This window comes from Arvicola amphibius, chromosome 3, assembly GCF_903992535.2.
Source record: "Arvicola amphibius chromosome 3, mArvAmp1.2, whole genome shotgun sequence".
Classification (NCBI taxonomy): Eukaryota; Metazoa; Chordata; class Mammalia; order Rodentia; family Cricetidae; genus Arvicola; species Arvicola amphibius.
The window spans coordinates 65,138,545-65,159,754 of record NC_052049.1 but is presented as its reverse complement, the minus strand read 5'-3'; the positions used below and the strand labels follow the sequence as shown (position 1 = coordinate 65,159,754).

General features: G+C 38.9%; 1 protein-coding gene across 1 annotated transcript in view; it reads right to left on the bottom strand.

Moving 5' to 3' along the window:
- Adgrv1 (adhesion G protein-coupled receptor V1) overlaps positions 1–21,210 on the bottom strand; it is a 536,429-nt gene that overhangs the window by 399,646 nt on the left and 115,573 nt on the right. Inside the window, exons 40-49 of the mRNA XM_038323536.1 lie at positions 19,848–19,926; positions 19,608–19,746; positions 18,694–18,835; positions 7,631–7,893; positions 5,767–5,942; positions 4,922–5,046; positions 4,210–4,367; positions 3,974–4,120; positions 3,514–3,621; positions 1,654–1,918 (exon numbers count right to left, since the gene is read on the bottom strand). Of these exons, the coding sequence (XP_038179464.1) occupies positions 1,654–1,918; positions 3,514–3,621; positions 3,974–4,120; positions 4,210–4,367; positions 4,922–5,046; positions 5,767–5,942; positions 7,631–7,893; positions 18,694–18,835; positions 19,608–19,746; positions 19,848–19,926 (1,602 nt within the window). The remainder of the gene's footprint in view (positions 1–1,653; positions 1,919–3,513; positions 3,622–3,973; positions 4,121–4,209; positions 4,368–4,921; positions 5,047–5,766; positions 5,943–7,630; positions 7,894–18,693; positions 18,836–19,607; positions 19,747–19,847; positions 19,927–21,210) is intronic.

Below are 21,210 nucleotides of genomic sequence, written 5' to 3'. Positions count from 1 at the left end.
CAACTTGGCAGTGAACATTGCAAGCCCTTTCTGTTTTTATCATGTTAAGCACATACACACTAAGACACACCAGGAGACATATTCTGCCACATGAAGCATACACACACACACCAGGAAGCATACTCTGCCACATGAAGCAAATACATACACACACACACACTCACACTAAGACACGCCAGGATACATATTATATCACATGAATCATACACACACTGCATACACACAGTCAGACACACCAGGAGACATTCTATCACATTAGGCACGCGCACACACACACACACACACACACACACACACACAAACACAAACACAAACACTCAGACACACCAGGAGACATATTTGTCACATGAATCACACGCTCACATATTAAGACACATCAGGACACTTATTCTGCCACATGAAGCATACACACACACACAGAGAGACCCAGGAGACATTTTCTGTCACATGAAGCACACATACACTTTTTGCACGGTTTTAAAAAACCCAGAAACAGAAATTGGGGTTCAAGCTGAAGGTCAGAAAAGAAAACAGCCAGCCACTGACTCTTACTTCTACCTCAGTCTGAAATGGCGATCCTGCCTCCAGGAATCTCAGGAGACTGTGTCTCAGAGTTCTCTCCTCCATCTTCTATTCCACTCTAGTGCTGGGATTAAAGGCCTGCACCACTACTATCTGGTTTCCATGGCAAACTAGTGACTATTGGGATTAAAGGTGTGTGTCTCCACTGCCTGGTGTGTAAGGCTGACCAGGGCAGCTGTTTTACTCTTTGAACTTCAGACAAGCTTTATTTAATAAAATACAAATGAAATATCAGTACACACACACTGAGACACACAGAGGAGACATGCTTCGGTCACATGAAACCCACATACTAAGACACACCAGAAGACATATTCTGTCACATGGAGCACACACACACACATACTAAGACACACCAGGAGACATATTCTGTCACATGAAGCACACACACACTTAGACATACCAGGAGACATGTTCTGTCACATGAAGCACACACACACTTAGACATACCAGGAGACATGTTCTGTCACATGAAGCACACACACTGAGACATACCACAAGAAAGAAAGGGATGAAATGTGTACCTTTATGCAGATTATATTCTGAATCAGTTTTATAAAAAGTCACTAGACACTATCAGTTCTATAAATTTCCCACAACAGTCCAAGCACAGCCATATAAAATTATAACTTTTGGAAGACTGACTATGAAATCTTTATACACTTTTTTACATTATCCATCTACTCCTCATCTTATAGGAATTTAAGTTTAAAATGGTGGTTCAGCACAGCACACGGTCACAGGTACAAAGCCTATGGTGGTTCAGCACAGCACAGGGTCACAGGTATAAAGTCTAGGTGGTTCAGCACAGCACACAATCACAGGTACAAAGCCTACGGTGGTTCAGCATAGGACACGATCACAAGTTCAAAAAGTACATGGTTCAGGACAGCACACGGTCACATGTACAAAGCATTTTTTGGTAAAATCTATTTCTAACTGACTTTAGTGCTTTCAATCAAGAAAGTCTACTACTCATCAAAAGAGAACATCTTCCATAAAACAGACAACATAATGCTATATGGTTTCAGGAGTAACTGTACATACATTACAAGCACCATATTTCCTCACCTAAAAAGGTATTTTTGGCAAAAACTAAGTAAACATCATCGCCTGAAGACAAAGCCTCCACTTGTGTAATCCCACTGACCGACACTTCTTCAAAGTTAGTAAACTGACTGCCAGACCAAGTGAATAAAAGGGCATTTCGTCGGACATTGGCCTGGGAAACAGCTAAGAAGAGAGAGCCTCCTCTGCTGAACAAGGCCATGCCCAGCACACCATGGACAGGCAACATCTGATGTAAGACAAAGATGCTTCCATTCCATCGGAAGACCTGCAGGAAAAGTCCAAACACAAAGGTCTTACAACCCAGAATTCAGCACCTGTGACAATTTAAGAGGCCCACACTCCTGACCTTCTGTTTAGTTAGGAGGGTAGTGATAATAAAACATAATAAAACTGAGTCTCTCTCTCTCAATTTCTCTCTGCTTCTTTCCCCATCCCTCTTTGTGTGTGTGTGTGTGTGTGTGTGTGTGTGTGTGTGTGTGTGTGTGTACGCGCGCGCGCACGTGCATGTGCATAGCGCAATGGATAAAAGAGAAGTTTTTGAGAAGAGATCAGTATAAAATATAGAGAGAGGTAATGGCAGTAGAAAACAAAAATTAGAAGAAAAGTGAACTAAGTTTAAAATACAAAATTCTTGATGCCTTGATGTCTTCACCAGATGTCAAACAACAGAATACAGAGACATCCAATTAGAAAATTGAAGAAAAGATGTTTCAAGTCTGAGGTATGCCAACTGCCATACCTCAAGTCACCTCAAGGACACACGCAATCCCAGGAGAACCACAGTTCAGTCACCATCGGTGTGCACGAGAGGCCATATTAGCTACTTATCTTGTTGTTATGGTAAAGCACTAGAGAGAAGCACCTGCAGGGCAGAAGGAGTTGATCTCGGCTCACAGTTCTAGGGTAGAGCCCCCTACAGTGAGGAAAGCAGGGCAGTGGGAACTGGAGGCCACAGGTCACACTGCATCCACAGCCAGCAGACGGAGATGGATGCTCATGACATCTTTTCCTTTTCTGTTTCCTCCAGAATTGCAGCCTGTGGAATGGTGCTGCTGGACAGAAGGTGACCTAATCTAGATAATTCCTCACAGTCACATCCAAAGGCTAACCTTATCTTGATTCTGTCAAGTTGACAATGGAACTCAGGCCAAGGAAGGGGAGATTTCTTCATATCACAGAGAAAGGAAGTATTAGGGAGGAGAGTTTTCTCTTTAAATTGGGCAGGGTTTGAATATGATGCTCACTGTAGTAATCCCCATGAGAGAAAAAGGGCAGCATGGGAACTAATGAGAGCCTATGAAGGCAAGAAGGGCATGGGTGTGAGAGGCCAGGCTTCCACAGTCATGCCCCACTGTGATGGGAAGGAGAATGAGGCTGGGTTTCCAGTGCTGTGGGAAGTAGTAAGCTTCCTTCTAGTCGACTGCATTGCAGGAGAGCCCCTGGCTGGAAACAAAGAGCTAACAAGCATGTATGGAAGCCTGAGTGACAAAGAATACCAGGCAAGGACTGAGATGACAAGATGCCAGTGCCAGAGCAGTGTGTGATGGGTGGCAGAACCCGAATACCCACTCACAATGTGAGTGTGGAGCTTTAGTGACACCTGTTGAGCTGTGATTCCAATCCACAGTGATTCCCAACTCAATTAGACTCCAGTCAAATGCTCATACTATTATTAGATTTGCTCCTCAAGAAAATCTATTTTAACACTAGTCTTCAAAAACTAACTATGCCCAATCAGTATGATTTCACACTACCACCACCAAATTATAGCTTTTGTTACACAAATCCTACAGACCATAGAGAAACAGATTTGATTAGCATGCTTTAGAAGAGGGGAATTTCACTTCAGGAGAATCGCACCTGAGTTAACTCAGAATCATTTCTTTGACTTGCAATGATGAAATAATCTTGACTGGCTGAGGTGAAATGTCGTACTTGACAGCTTCCGGAAACGATGATTGTCTGCACCTGCAGATGAGCGGGGATAAACATTAAAGGTCCTTAGCAATGGACCTGCAGACGAGCGGGGATAAACATTAAAGGTCCTTAGCAATGGAGCAATGGAAGGATGCAGTAGCAGAAGGATTAGCACCTGCCTTATGATCTGAGACTGTGTTTAATTTGTAGCTTACGCATTCCTAAGTCTAACCAGAAGACAAAAACAGCCTTGAATTAAAACATTTGCTACAATGTGCATCAATTGCAAAATAGTTCATTTTTACTTTAAAGTAGAACATATTTCATCTTCCATTTTGATTAATCTTATGGATTTGAATTGCACTTAAGTAAAGAATCTACAGAAAAATGAAAAATGTTTTACCAGGAATAATTTGAATCCAGAAGTGAGTGTGTACACACTATTAGTCGAAGGCTTTTCTCCATTTCTCTCCCCATGAGTAATGACAAGGTAGGGAGAAACCCCGATATTAAAGGCCTCACAAGTTTTAGGACTTGGTATATTGAAATCCTAGGAAATACAAATGATATTAACAATAATGCTATATCAAAATTTTTACATCCATTTTATTTTGTGTACCATAAAGCAAAAACGTTTACCTCAACTGGAATGAAAGTCCCTTGCCATCGGTAAACAGCTAAGGATGATTCTCTTAACATTACACCATACACTGAATCTTCGACGGTAAAGAAACACCAGCCAGATGCAGTCTGGTCAAACAAGCTTTGAAATACAGAAAAGACAACTTCCACTCCCCCTAAAACAATAAGATAAGTCATTACTTATGGGTATATAATCACACCTGAACATTATCTTATTTGATATATTATGTAGAGAAACTAGTGAGCATATCAGAAAGAAAATGAAGGTGGTCGTGTGGGCCTGTGTGTATGCATGCCTGTGTGCAACTATGTGCATGTGTGTCTGTGTGCATGTGTGTGCATCTGTGCGCATATGTGCCTTTGTGTGGAGTTAAAGGCAGTTGTGAGCTTCCTGACATGGGTGCTAGGAACAAAACCCAGGTCCTTTGGAAGAGAATTAAGTACTCTTAACTATGGAGCCATCTCTTCAGCCCTCACATTTACTACTTCCAATTTCCCCTTTAAAGCATTATTATCAAAAAAAGCATTATTATCATTTGCAATGCAGATTTATTTTTATTTCCTATATTTATTTCTAGCGATGTCTAAATTCTAAGCTTTGCAAGATGAAATGCACAATAAATATTGTGGATAAAATTATAGAATCAAGTCCTGTTCCGTTGGTAATAGACTAGTAATATAGAGTTCATGGAAATAAAGCTAAACGTACTCATGCCAAAAGCTGTTTCAGACACTGTCTCCCACAGCACACTCACAGGCAAGTCAAGGCCATTCGTACGTGACACATTGAGGTATACACTCCTGTTGGATTCTTCAACATCTATAGAGGTAGCACTAAAAGAGAAACAAATGGATTTTGGAAAGCAGAAAAAGTATAAATATTAAATATTTAAATATTCAACATACATATCACACTACCAGATTATTGCTCAGTAAAGTTTGTACACCCTTAATGAGACCCACAAATTTATGCACTGTAGATACTAGACTGTAGTATTCAAAAGTATTCACTGATCGATTTTTTAAATAAAAAATGCAAATGTAACACTCCAATACTCTTATCATAACAATGATTAAAGGTCTGTCACATTGCAATATATAGTCAAATAATGTTGCCATTCTGAAATCTCTTCTCACATAACTCAGATATCTGATGAGAAATAAATGAAATAGGTAATGTTTAGCCTATTAATAAAGTTAGATCCCGGGGCTGGAGAGATGGCTCAGTGGTTAAGAGCATTGCCTGCTCTTCCAAAGGTCCTGAGTTCAATTCCCAGCAACCACATGGTGGCTCACAACCATCTGTAATGAGGTCTGTCTGGTGCCCTCTTCTGGCCTGCAAGCATACACGCAGACAGAATATTGTATACATAATAATAAATAAATATTTTAAAAAAATAAAGTTAGATCCCTAAATTATTTTATGAAATGAAAATGTTTGTCCACTCCCAGACATTTAAAAACTATCCAGACATTAGTTTTCTTCTACATCTCCTCCATTCGAGTGATGCCTGTTTTTCTTCAAAACGGCAATGTGTTGTAAACAGCCCATACCTATTCTCAATGGCAGCAATACTAAATAGCCCCAAAGGGGCCTGGTTTTGCAGAATTGTTATCAGGGTTTGAACATGGGTCCCTAGTCTAGCACCTCCAGTAGGGTTAAACAGCATGCAGACAAAATGTTCATCCATTTCTGGTTCCGTGTCTAATATGGCAGAGATGTGCAGGGCCTGGAAACAAAATCAAAAAATAAAGTTACTGGGATATGATTCTTTTCGAAACAAACATGTGGAAACTTTAGTAAACATTTTGACAACACTTGTTTTCCTTCCTTGGGGGTTTTCAGCCCTGTGATCTGCTGCCCTAAAGCGTCTGAAAGGCTGAAAAGCGACAGTTGGTGGCAATGACAGTGATGGGGATGGAGGCCGGCGCCACCGCTGCAGCAGTAAGAGTTCCTGCTGAGTATTCCAGAGCACGCAAACTCAGTCCCAGCACCCGCGTCAGGAGTCTGCAACTGCCATGACTCTAGACCCAGAAAATTGGATGGCCTCTTCTGGCCACGGTCACATACAGAGCAATATATATGCATAATTTTAAAACAAAAATAAATCTTTCTTAAGTTTTCAAAACAAATCAAAAACTGACTGCAATGTTAGATGCATGAGCTGATTTCTGTGACCTTTTGTCCTATCCAGGCTACATAATTTCATTAACCTCATCCCAATCTGTAAATGGTTGTCAAGAAGCAAGGACAAGCACAGTGGGTACAAACTACAACTAATCAAATGCTCTGTAATCTCAGCAGTGGAACCCAGCACAGTAATGGGAAAGAACCAGCTACGGATAGGGAGCAATCATGTGCTCCCAGAGTGCCCTGTGGAAGACATCAACATAACTACATCACAATCCCATCTACACAGAGCAAATGACCAGGCAAGAGGACACAAAAGGACTGAGGATGTAGCTGAGTTAGCCAGCAGTCAAAAGGCCTTGGGTCCAACCTATAGCACAGAAAACAGAGGCTTTTTCAGTTAACAGGTGAACTCTAATGTGAAATCACTGTTGGTATACTCATGTAGTGCTGTGTTTCGCTCTAAAATGTGTAATTTAATGTAATCAAGTATTTTTAACTGTACCTAAAAATTCAAAGTTGAGGGGGTAGAGAGATGGCACAAGTGGGTAAGAGCATTGGCTGCTCTTCCAGAGGATGTGGGTTCAATTCTCAGCACCACATGGCAGCTCACAACCATCTGGAATCTATTTCCAAAGGATCCAATGCTTCCCTTCAGATCTCCACAGGCACCACGCACACATGTGGTACACACATATATACAGGCAAACACCCAGACACATAAAAATAAAATAAATCTAAAGAAGATGTTTTTAATAAAATTGAGCAACCCAAAACCGTAAAATGTTAGTATTTACAGAAAAGGAAGGTTGGAAGGTATGTGGGTTTGGTTTTGTTTTTGAATACAGATTGCATTCAAAACTAATTTCAAATCCAGCATTTTTCTCAACTTCTCTGATTTCTGTATTTGTAGTCCAGAGCAAGCAGTTATGTGTGTTCACTGAAATGTAGCAGACAGACAAGGATGGAAGCTATGTTCTTACAGACAGGAAAAAGGAAGAATACCATTTAAGTGAGTTTAATTTCTAAAATGCAAACCACACATTCTCCCACACTCCCCTACTGTATTAACAGTAAATGTCCCCCCTTGCCTCTGTATACACTTTATAACACTGTAATGCGAGCCCCGCACTCTAGTGCCTTGCTTTGCTCCATTAAGAGAGTTTTTGTTTTGTTGCACTTTGCTTTGTTTCTTGAGAACTTGTAGCACATTTCTAAAAGAATTATTTTAAAATACTAAAGATAATCTTGAGTTCTCATTAACAATATTAAAGATTCATACTCTACCTTGGACCGAACACCTTCCTCTAGAACAATAAAGCCTTTGGAAGGAATCAGATCCTTAGATTCTGTTGAAGAGTTGACTTCCGTCACAACAAACTGAACTGCCACTGTTCCAAACAGACCTTGTGCAGGCTCCCGAATGATGATTAACACTGCAACACTCTCTTGAATGTAGAGAGACGTTGGTTCTCTGAGGAAAATGTGCCCAGTGTTGTTAAAGGACAGAACCCCAGGGCCATCATCATTCGCAAGGACAGTAATCAAAGCTGTTGAAACAAAAATATTCAGGCAGTAACTGAAGAACAAATGTGTTACAAATCCTAAAGACAGTGCGTTCACAACTGACTGCTTAAGCATCATTAACTCAGTTCTCACCATAGCCCTATATGGGAGAATCTTTTACTATCCCCATGTTACAGAACCTCTAACAGAATATGCACAGGTGCTCCATAGAAGTTCAAAACCTAGAAGGGAACAGAACTGTGGCACAAGCCAGGAAGACAGTTGCAACCAGTCTTACACTCATTTTTATATTAATTTATTAGGTGGGGAGAGCACACGTCATGGTGTGTGAATATGTAGTCTGCAAACTAAAATTAATCAAAAGAGATAGAGGACATTTAATGTTCATCACAAGAAAAAAATCTATCAAGCAGTCTCAATTCTGAACATTGGTGCCCCAAATACAAGGTCACCTAAATATGTTTAAAGAAATTACTAAAACTTAAATCACACATCAAACCCCACACACTAACAGTGGGAGACTTCAACACCTCACTCTCACCAATAGACATGTCTGCCAGATAGAAAATTAACAGAGAAATAATGAAATTAACAGATGCTATGGCTTAAGAGGGCTTGACAGATATCTATAGAACACTGCACCCAAACACAAAGAATATAACTTCTCAGCATCTCATGAAATCTTCTCTAAAACTGACCACATACTCAGTCACAAATCAAATATCAACAAACATAAAAAGATTGGAATAAACCCCTCTATCTTATTGGATCACCATGCCTTAAAGTTAGAATTCAACACTAACACAAATCACAGAAAGCTTACTGTGGTGATGTTTTGTTTATGAGCTAACTAATAAAGCTTGCCAGAAGATCAGAACTCAGAGCCCGTCACAGTAGTCAGTCATACTGGCCAGGCAGTTGTGGCACATACCTTTAAACCCAGCACTGCAGAGACAGAAAAAAACAGATCTCTGTTTGTTCAAGACTACCCTGGGCAACACAAAATTGACCCAGTCTAAAAGAGAAACAGAGCTCACACTGAGGTGATCCCAGCACTTGGCATCACACGCCTTTAATCCCAGAACGAGGGAGATGGAGAGAGCAGTGATATGGCTGGCTGGAGAGAGGAACGTAAGGCAGGAGGAGACAGGAGTGCAATGCAGTCTGAGGTTTTAGAAAGACAGATGCAGTCTGAGGATGCAATCATTCTGAGGATGTAGTCTGAAGACAGGATTGCCCCTTTGATTTGGACATTGGTAGAGGTAAGAACACTCTAGAAGCTGGCTTCTCTGATTCTTCATCTTTCAACCCCTGTTAGCTGACTCTGAGTTTCTATTATTAAGACCAATTAGAATTCATGATTTCCATGAGCAAACTCATGGAAACTGAATAATGTTCAACTGAATCACTACTAGGTCAAGTAAGAAATAAGAAAGAAATTAAAGGCTTCCTAGAAGTCAATGGAGATGAATGTACAACATGCCCAGATTTATGGGACACAATGAACGCAGTGCTAAGAGGAAGTTCACAGCACTAACAGCTTCATAAAGAATTTGTAAAAATCTCATTCTAATGATTTAACAGAATGAACACCTGAAAGCTCCAGAACAAAAAAGCAAACACATCTAAGAGGAGTGGATGGCAGGAAAGAATCAAACTGAGGACTGAAATTAATAAAATAGAAACAAAGAGAATACAAAGAATCAATGAAACAAAGAGTTGGTTCTTTGAGAAAATCAACGAGATGACCAAACTAACTAAAAGCAGAGAGAGAATATCCAAATTAACAAAATCCAAAATGAAAAAAGGGGACACAACACAAACACTGAGGAAATCGAGAGAATCATCAGATTATACTACAAAAACCTGCACTCCCTAAAGTTGGAAAATCTAAAGAGTGGGACAAATTTCTTAATAGATACCACTTACCAAAATTAAATCAGAATCAGATAAACAATTTAAACAGACCTATAACTCCTAAGGAAAGAGAAACAATCATCAAAAGTCTCCCAACGAAAGCCCATGGGCCGGACGTTTTCAGTGCAGGATTCTACCAGAACTTCAAAGAAAAGTTAATAACATCACTCCTCAAGTTATTCTACAAAACCCAAACAAAAGGAACATTGCCGAATTCTTTTTATGAGGCCACAGTTACCCTGAAGCTTAAACCACACAAATACTCAACAAAGAAAGAAAATTACAGACCAATTTCCCTTATGAACATTGATGAAAAAAATACTTAATAAAATACTGGCAAACTGAATCCAAGAACACACATCAAAAAGATCATCCAACATAAAGTGGACTTTATCCTGGAGATGCAAAGCCAGTTCAACATACAATAATATGTCAATGTAAAAAAAATGATCATCTCATTGATGCTGAAAAATTCTTTAACAAACTCCAACACCCCTTTATGATAAAAGTCTTGGGAATATCAGGAACACAATAAAAGCAATATACAACAAGCCAACAGTCAACATCAAATTAAATGGAGAGAAGCACAAAGCAATTCCACAAAAATCAGGAACAATACAAGGCTGTTCACTCTCTCCATATCTATCCAATATAGTACTTGAAATTCTAGCGAGAACAATAAGACCACTAAAGGAGAAGAGAGATACAAATTGGAAAAGAAAAAAATCAAAGTACTGCTACTTGCAGATGACATGATAGTGTCAACCAGGGAACTCCTGCAGCTGAGAAACACCTTTAGTAATGTGCAGGATACAAGATCAACACAAAACAATCAGTAGCCCTCTTATATACAAATCATAAAAGCATTGAGAAAGTAATGAGGAAAACAGCACCCTCACAATAGCCACAAATAACATAAAATATCTTGGAGGAACTCTAACCAAGCAAGTGGAAGACCTGTATGGCAAGAACTTCACGTCTTGGAAGAAGGAACTGGAGAATCAATTAAAAGATGGAAAGACCTCCCATGCTCATGGATTGGAAGGATTAACATAATAAAAATGGCCATCTTACCAAAAGCAATCTACAGATTCAATGCAATCCCCATCCAAATTCCAACACAATTTTTATGGATCTTGAAAGAACAATACTCAACTTCATATGGAAAAACAAAAATCCCAGAAAAGCTAAAACATCCTATACAATAAAAGAACTGCCATAAGGATCACCGTCCCTGACGTCAAGCTCTACTACATTGCTATAGTAATAAAAATTAGCATGGTATTGCCATATAAATAGACAATTAGATCAAATGAATTCTAATCAAAGACCCAGACATAAATCACCATACCTTTGGACACCCCGATTTTTGACAAAGAAGCCTTTGTATAATTTTTTATAAAATGGAAAAAGTAAACCATCTTCAACAAACGGTGCTGACATAACTGGATGGCAGCATATAGAAGAATGCAAATAGATCCATATTTATCCTCATACACAAAACTCAAGTAGACCAAAGACCTCAGATAAACTCTGAACCTGACAGAAAAAAGTATATAATAGTCTTGAACACATTGGCACAGGAGACAACTTCCTGAACAGAATACTAGTACCATAGACACTAAGCTCAACAATTAATAAATTGGACCTCATGCAACTTAAAAGCTTCTCTAAGACAAAGAACACCATCAAAAGAACAAAACAGCAATACAGAGAATGGGGAAAGATCTTCACCAACCCCATATCCAAAAGAGATCTGATCTCCAAAATATATAAAGAACTCAAGAAACAAGGCATCAAAAACTCAAATAATCCAATTTTAAAATTGAGTACAGACCTAAAGAGAAAATTCTCAACAGAAAAAAACTCAAATAGCAGAGAAAAACCTAAATAAATGTTCAATATCCTTAGCCATCATGAAAATGCAAATCAAAGGACTCTGAGATTCCATCTTACACCTGCCAGAATGGCTAAGATCAAAAACACAAATGACAGTTCATGCTGGACAGGATGTTGAGTAAGGGGAACACTCCACTGCTGGTGGGAGTATAAACTTGTACAGCCATTTTGGAAATCAATATGGTAGTCTGTCAGAAAATTGGGAGTCACTCTACCTCACTCATACCACTCCTGGGCATATACCCAAAGGATGGTCAATCATACCACAAAGACACTTTCTCAACTATGTTAATAGCAGTTTTGTATGTAATAACCAAATCCTGAAAACAACCTTGATGCCCCTCAACTAAAGAATGGCTAAAGAAAATATGGTATATTTACACAATGGAATATTACTCATCTGTTTAAAAACAATGAAATCATGATATTTGCAGGCAAATAGTTGGAACGAGAAAAAAATCATGCTGAGTGAAGTAACCCTGATGGAGAAAGACAAACATGGTATATCCTCACTCATAGTGGATATCGGCTGTTAAGTAAATAATAACCATGCTGCAATCCACACAGAGAAGTTAGGTAACAAGGAGGGTCAAAGAGGAATGCAGACCGTAGATATCCCTAGGAAGTAGAAATAGAAGATATGTGTGTGTGTGTGTGTGTGTGTGTGTGTGTGTGTTAGATTAATAAAAGAGAATTATTATTAGAATAATTATTAATGTTTATGGAAGAGAGCAGGTGGGGATGGGAACATCAGAAATTGTATTGGGATGATGGATGGAGGGGGAGTACTAAAAAAAGATGACTGGAAGTGGGGGCATTTCAGGGTCAGGTAGAAACCTGATGCAAGGAAAACTCCGAGGAATCTGCAAGGATAACCCCAGCTAAAACTCCTAACAATAGTAGATAGGTAACCTGAACTGAACATACCCTGTGATTAGATTGATGATTAAGCATTATAGCAGAGAGCCATATCCAGTAAATGATGGAAACAACAGACACAGAAACCCACAGGCAAACATTAGCCCACACTCAGGGAATCCTGCTCAAGAGAGGGAGGAAGGATTGTAGGAGCCAAAGGGGTCAGGGACATCACAAGAAAACCCTTAGAGGGGCTGGAGAGATGGCTCAGCGGTTAAGAGCACTGCCTGTTCTTCCCAAGGTCCTGAGTTCAATTCCCAGCAACCACATGGTGGCTCACAACCATCTGTAATGAGATCTGGTGTCCTCTTCTGGCCTGCAGGCATACACACAGACAGAATATTGTATACATAATAAATAAATAATTTTAAAAAAGAAAACCCTTAGAAACAACTAACCTGGGCTCATAGAAACTCACAGAGTCTGAACCAACAACCAAGAATACTGCATGGTACCAACATAGGCTCTCTACATATATGTGACAACTGTGTAGCTTGGTCTACTTGTGGGACACCTAACAATGGAAACAAGGGCTATCCCTAATGCTTTGGGACCTTATTCCTCATACTGGGTTGCCTTGCCATACACACAGGCATACACACAGACAGAATATTGTATACATAATAAATAAATAATTAAAAAAGAAAACCCTTAGAAACAACTAACTTGTATACAAGAGGAGGTATTTATTCTTACTGCAACTTGATATACCATACTTTGTTGATAACCGTGGGAGGCCTGCCCCTTTCTGAACAGAAACAGAGGATTAGTAGATAGAGGGAGGGGGATAGAGGTGATGTGGAGAAAGGAATGGGAAGAGAGGAAGAAAGGGAAAATGCAGTTGAGATGTAAAATAAATAAATACATAAAATTTTAAAAAATAGCCAATGAAAGGCTGTTTTTACAAATTAGGGTAGTAGCGTATACATTTCAGAAGAAAAGTAAATTTATACAAGTATCTCACATATTATAATTATCCATAAAAATTTATTTCTATATTAAAAATAATAATATAAAATCAAAATTGTGCAAATTCCATAAGAATATAGTAAAATAATATACGCTGTCTGGGTTAATTTAAGTTATAAGAGCCAGGTAGGAATATGCCTGAGCTATTGGTCAAACAGTGTTGTAATTAACATACTTTCTGTGTGATTATTTGGGTCTGGGTGTCTGGAAAATGAAAGCACAGTCTTCTTCTACAAATGGCACCAACGTGGTGCAACTAAATCCTCATAAAGCCTGAGAGAGCTTGGGAAGGAATTCTTGACAAAAAGGGCAGAGTTAAGCACGGCTTTTTGGTAGCAGCATGTCTCTAGTGGATTCTGTTTGCTGGCAGCGAGCAGAGGTGCAGCTCCTTTAAGAGAGACTTCCTGACTCAGTATTAGCAGCAAAAACCTCACAGCTCTTTTAAGAGGCTCTGCCAACAAATACTTAAATGGTGTTCATCAGCAGCCAGCATCAGGCTTCTTTGTGGTGGTATGGATCTAGAAAATTCACAGAGTTGTGGTTAAAAGAAAAACACACATGACTCCCACCAGTAGCTCAACCATGAAGCTAGACTCTCAGGAAGCCAAGGAGTGGGGTGGATCTAGCTGCCAAAGCTGCAGCTTTAATCCTAGCCATATTGATTAGCAAATTAAAGACTCCTGTGATCAGAAAAAGATATACATTAAAGACAGAGTCAAAAAAAAAAGCTTATAAATGGTTTACAGAGTGTTTAAAAATATACATAGGCTTGGGAGAGAAAAGAAAAGGGATAGAGAGTCCTTAAAAAAGAATTATAATCAGGTGTGGTGGCACATGCCTTTAATCCCAGCACTTGGGGGCACAGAGACAGGTGGATTTCTATGTGATTCAGGCAAACATGGTCTACAGAGTGAGATCCTGGACAGCCAAAGAACACAGAAAAACCCTGTCTCAAAAAAAAACCCCAAAAATTAAAAATAAAAATAAAAGAAATAGAGTTTTTAAAAAGCCACATAAAGGTGGAAAATTCACAGAGAGAATTAATATGTTGTAATTAATATAGTTTTTGATGGACATGAACATGAGGAATATGAAAGTTTATTCAAGATGTCAGCAGTGCCTCCTGTACCACAAAGTGCTCAGAACTGTACTTCTATCCCTTTCCATCACAACTTCAGCACCATGAAGGGAGGGACCCATGACCACAATCCTTGCCATGCCATTACTGCTACTCAAAAAACTGTGGATGGCATCTCAGGAAAACTGTAGTATCACGGTTGTAGAGCTGTCCAGGTACCATCTCACAAACCCCACTGGGATGTAGGTAAGGACATCCCAGAGCTGAATGTCCTCAGTGTGTCTGCTGTGAATGAGACCAGCTGCCTAGAAATAGCTGCCAGACTCAATAAAGTGAGTCTTTTAATAAAATATGACACCAATAAAGGGAAATAACAGGTGCCACAGGGTCCCCAATGGTCATCTTAGACTATCCTGGGGATCAGGTTATGTCCTGCAACCTAAACAGTGACACCTAGTCTTCTAATTTTGATTGTGGTAGATTTGTCCTCAATGAACATTCTGACAAGCTCCATTTACTGCTGAGACAATGAATTTGGATCCACTAATATGGTGGTAGACTTTATGGTCAGTAAAACTTCCAAGGAGTATGGATCTCTGGACCAGTCACCCCATCAAGAGCAGGAAACGAAGATAGAGGCCTTCAACTACTGGGAAGTCTGTCTCAACCCACCAAGCATCTCCCCTCACAGTATCCATCCCAGATTCCCAACTCTCCCTTCTCCTAAACCCCACACACAGATGCCCCAACAGACCATAATACCCTCATGAATGTGATGTAATGTCAGTCTTAACACTGAATTCTAATCTGTTCTATCTCTTTACTTTTGAATGACCCTTCCTTGCTACTTTGCAATGTGTGTGAATTCTATTTAATTCTTGAATAAGAGGTCACGACCCTGGAACAATCCAATGCAAATCCTGACCATGGGTACCAGTCCTCTCAAATGCTATGTGTGTTCCTCCACAGAGCTTCTGCCCCACCCACTTACATTAGCTTTTTTTCAAAATCTCATGAAGCTCAGGCTAGCCTTGCATTTCATATGTAAGCGAAGGATGTCCTTGAACTCATAATCTTCCTGCCCCTACCCTCTGAGTATTAAGATGACAGGAGGAAAAAGTTATGATGACAACAAGGAGGAGAAATAATATGAAGGCGATAATGGGAAGTTAGGAGGGGGACATTGGTATGCGAAGTTATTCTGTATATTTGTTGCTTTAATTAGGTAATGAATAAAACTGCTTTGGCCTACAACAGGGCAGACTAGAGATAGGTGGGAAAACTAAACTGAATGCTGTGAGAAAGAAAGAGGGGTCAGAGAGATGTCATGTAGTGAATGAAAGAGACAGACACCAGAGAACCTTAGCGGTAAACCATGAGCCTTGTGCTGATACATATATTAACAGAAATGAGTTAACTCAAGATGTAAGAGTTAGTTAGAAATATTTATGAGCTAACTAACCAAGCAGTGTTGTAATTAATCAAATTTCTGGGCATCCGGGAAACAAACAAGCACCCTCTCTGGGTCTACATGGTGTCCAACGAATGTTTGGGGCTGATGCCCACACCACATACTTCAGGTCTGGGTGCTTGTGTGCCCATTCAGGATGGAGAGGAACATAGCTGAGACCATGCCCGAAGTTCAGCACCCCCCCCCCACCTGGGCAGGCAACAGGATTGAGTCTGCTCGGAGTATGACAAAAAGCAGGAAGAAGTATGGAGAAAACTATGCCCAAATTTCCAAATATCATTTATAAATGTTTGTTTATATTTAAAGGGAATTAAGCTATAGAGATAAATGCTTTGGTATGGATCTTGCTGTACTGATACAAATTTAAGGTCAATTTTGTTGTATGTATATTTCTGCTCTTGATTAAGGTATTGTGTTTGTGCAGCTCATTTGAAAATGTAATGTATAACTAAAAAATACAGGTAAATAGATAGTCATCTATAATAGTCAAGCTTGTAATCATGTTAGTTAAGTTTTCCAGATATACAGAGATATATTTCAGATGAATAGGTATTCTTCAGATCTGCCAAAGACTAACAGAATATGACATTTAAAATGTTTTAAGAACTTAGGACTTTTCATGAAAATGAGACAAATCTGTTCCTGGCAGCACCAATATACTTCAAGAAAATGATGGGCATCGAAAAGACTCCTTCTGTAGGTTTTTAGTCATTTGGGCAAGAAACTGCTATTGCCTGGACTGCTTGATATTATGCTGTATGAACTGGACATAAAGGACAAACAGATAAATGACTGCTGAACTTGCCTAGAGGTAAGACAATCCCTTAGGGTTCCTGATTCATGAAAGAGTCTGCCAGACATTCTGCAGAATACAGAAGAAAGTGACTGACAAACTGCCAATAGAGGCGAAACAATCTTTCAAATTTCCTGCTTCATGGAAAAATCTGCAAGATACTATGGGCCTGAAGGCTTAAGATGGATGTTGCAATGATATAGAAAAACTTTGGGTGACTGTCCAGGCAGTGAGATGTCTCTGTCAATTGTAAAGTTTTGGAAGTTGTTTACAATGCACTTTCTATTTACTTGGGTAATATTATATCCTTCTGGGGTCTTTGATAGAGTTAAAGAATAGATAGTTGTAATTATAGTTTTCCTTAGTTATGATAAAAGATTAAGTAGACTTAATATTGTAACTATAATTCTTGTTTGATACCCATTTTGTATTTTACTATGTTAAAATTAAAACCTTCCCTTTTATTTGGACAAAAAAGGGGAAATAGCATGGGAAATCCTTCTGTATATGTGTTGCTTTTATCGGTTAATGAAAAAACCTGCTCTGGCCTACAGCAGGGCAGAATAGAGCTAGGCAGGAAAACTAAAATATTGGAAAAAATAAAGCAGGTCAGGGAGACACCATGTAGCTGCTGAAGGAGACAGATGCTGGAGAACCTTACTGGTAAACCATGAACCTCATGGTAATACATAGATTAATAGAAATGTGTTAAGTTAAGATGTAAGAATTAGGTAGAAATATGCATGAGCTAATTGGCCAAGCAGTGTTGTAATTAATACAGTTTCTGTGTGATTATTTCGGGTCTGGGTGGACAGGAAACGAACAAGCAGCCTCCAATAATAGGACATGTTGGAGGAGAGTGATCCAAGGGGAAGTGGGGGGGGGGGGAAGTGTGGGTGGATACAAGTATATTTCATTGTAAATGTATATAAAATTGTCAAAGAATAAAAAATTATAATAAGTACACATATAAATAGGTTTTCTTCTTTTTTTTTCTTTTTTTTTTTTTTTTTTTTTGGTTTTTCGAGACAGGGTTTCCCTGTAGTTTCTAGAGCCTAGGTTTTCTTGTACAAAACTCCATAGATTCATGAGGTTTTCTGTGTCACTATTGTTTTGCCTTTGTTGAGCAGTTACCACAGTGTCTAACCCACAGCAAAAATATCAAACCATTCCAACTCAAGAATCAAAGCTCTCATGACATGTCGGAGACTTCAGCACCTCCTACTCTGTAAGTCCCGCAGCACTGAAGAACTGTCGTTATCATTCTTTTCATTGCTAAACACAACCAGAGCAGAACTCCAATCCTGAGGAAGAGACTACACATTAAATAAAACTACAGTAATTAGAAAATCATTAAATACAACTCCTAGTATCAACCTACTCTGACCTTGTTTTCATATACACAAACACACAGGGTCAACTCGTTATCACTGACAGGACACCTAAATGTAGGATTTGGAAGGCTTTCTTTTTTTTATTTTATTTTTTTTAAATATTTATTTATTTATTATCCATACAATATTCTGTCTGTGTGTATGCTTGCAGGCCAGAAGAGGGCACCAGACCTCATTACAGATGGTTGTGAGCCACCATGTGGTTGCCGGGAATTGAACTCAGGACCTTTGGAAGAGCAAGCAATGCTCTTAACCACTGAGCCATCTCTCCAGCCCTTGGGAGGCTTTCTTTATGAGTCTAGGAAAAGGCTCATCCTTCTTGCCTCCACACTGCAGAAGCCAAGACAGGAAAAAGGAGACTGCGGGAAAGAAATGACTAATTACCAATTGTATTTTTCCCCAGCTCTAGTCCAGGAGAAGGGTTTGTTAATATTAACTGAAACCTTTCATCTCCTTCTGGAATGTCATCATCCAGGATCACAACCTCCACGGGTTTATTCCTTTCTCCATCAGCAAAATGAAGAATCTAGTCAAAAAGATAGAAGAAAAGACCATGTACTTAAATTGACTTTGAGTTTTCATAAAATGTTTAGAAAACAATACCATATAACTCTTGATGTGGGGAATAAGCTATTTTAAGGACTGTGGAGATGGCTTAGCAGTTAAATGCATTTGCTCTTCTTTCAGAGGACCCAAGTTGGGTCCTCAGAACCTTCACCATGCAGCTTGTAAACTCCTGAAAGTATAGCTCCAGTGATCTGACACCTTCTGGAATCCTCCTGGCACACATGCGTGTGCAGACACATACGGTTTTACAAATCTCTTTTTGTTTAAATTGAAAATATTTCAAGTTAAATTTACAGAGTAGAAGAAAGCAAACATTTGGTTAAGGAATAAAGGGGATAAACAGAAAAAGATTTTTAAACCTATTTTAAGGGCTTGAAGTATCTTAGTAAATCAAAACGAAGAGAGAAGAGGGAAAGTTTTCCAGCAGCGTGAGATACACTCTGGGAGAGTCTAACGATTTACATTTTTAACGCATGGCCTAGAAGTCTTCAGAATTAAATACTGCAAAAAATAGTGAATTCGGAGTAACATTTACAACAGCATTAAAGCTTAATTCAACGGCTTGTTACAGCAGAGAGAACCATACAGTATAGAAATCTTCTGTCTGCTCTCACTATGGAATAGTGTACAAAGTGGTTGTTAAGATTAATTTATTCATGCAAGATGCACAGCACTACAATTCTCAAAGGACAGTGCTGATAAATGACGTCATAGATTATGCAGAGCCTTACCTGCGGACTGCACATGTAATCCAGCCCCATCTGGGCCTCTAGATTCTGGGCATACATGAACAGCGAAACCTCGCCAAGGGCCTCTCTGGTCCTCTGGGCTACCAGTGTTACAGTGCCATAGGTTTCATTCACTTCAAATCTGGGATCAAGAGAACAGATTCATTTTTCTCTCATAACTTCTGTTTGGTAATTGGGAAGAATCCAGAATTAAGAAAGGAGCTTACACAGCCTTGGGTTTACCTGCTACGCTGCCATTCAATTACACCTTGGGCACCGTCATTGGCATCAATGACAATCTGTGCAGTCAAGCCTTCTGAGTCTGATAAAACAGAGATGTATTAAATGACTATAAGTTAATATAATGTCATTTAAACTATAGTTAAAGACACTGTCTGGCACAGAATTTAAGAATGAAGTTACATAAATTTTCATGTGTAGGTATATAGGTAGTAAAAAGATGTTTAAGAAAATAGAAAAAGAATGCTGGTGACATTAGAAAGGAATATTTTACTATCAAGAGTTACTGATGTATAACTATTTCACTAGAACAACATGGGATTTCAAGCTAGAGGTGTTCATTTTGAATAAATGAAACAGTATTTATGTCTCTGTTGTATTTTAGGAGGGGAGTAAGTGGTACAGGTGGGAAGAGTAGAAAGGAGAAGAAAAAAAGAAAGACAAACTTAAAAGGGAAAGTTAGAAGGTCACAGAAAACACATGTGTGAATGAGTGACTCGGAGAGAAACATTAATACTGCTACTACAGAAAGGCTTTGCTAGAGCAAAAATTAGTACAGTTCTCTTATCTGTGCTGCATTTCTGTCCATACAGTTCAGTGGACTACACAGAGCTGTTCTTCTATATTGAAACATTAATCCTCCCCCTGGTGTGTGTGTGTGTGTGTGTGTGTGTGTGTGTGTGTGTGTGTGTACTTTATCTTTTACTTAAGGACAATTATCATAGCTGCTGAGGTGTATAAAGAAGAAGACCAATTGTCTTTAGACTGAAGACAATAATAATGTTCAGAAGACAGTATGAAATCAGGATTTATACCCTATGGACTCCTGGCTTACAGTCAGACATTCTAAAATCACAGCAAATGATTAGTGTGTGTGTGTGTGTGTGTGTGTGTGTGTGTGTGTGTGTGTGACTCAACGGATTTTATTTGTGAATATATATGTAAATACAAATTCATATTTACTAATGTTATAACAATAAATAAAAAAAAGAAGCCATGAATTTGAGAGAGAGCAGTCAAGAGGCTTTGAGAGGGTCTGGAGGGAGGAAAAAGAAGGGAGAAATGTTGAAATGAAATTACAATTCCAAAAATAAACAAAAAATATTTTGGAAAGGAGAGTTAAATTACAGATAATAAACTTTTAGATTATAAGAAAAAAAGCAGCTCTTTCATGTTTGGTTGTAATTCGAAGTATGTTACTAGTTTCTTGTAGTTCCTATTGTCTCATATGTAAAATGGGGATGTGAGAAATAATAGCACAACCACATAATAATCAAAATCAGGACCAGACCAGAAAGGACTCTATTCAAACTGCACTAATAGGATCTATGGATAAAGTACTATATTGTTCTCTTAGCATGAATGA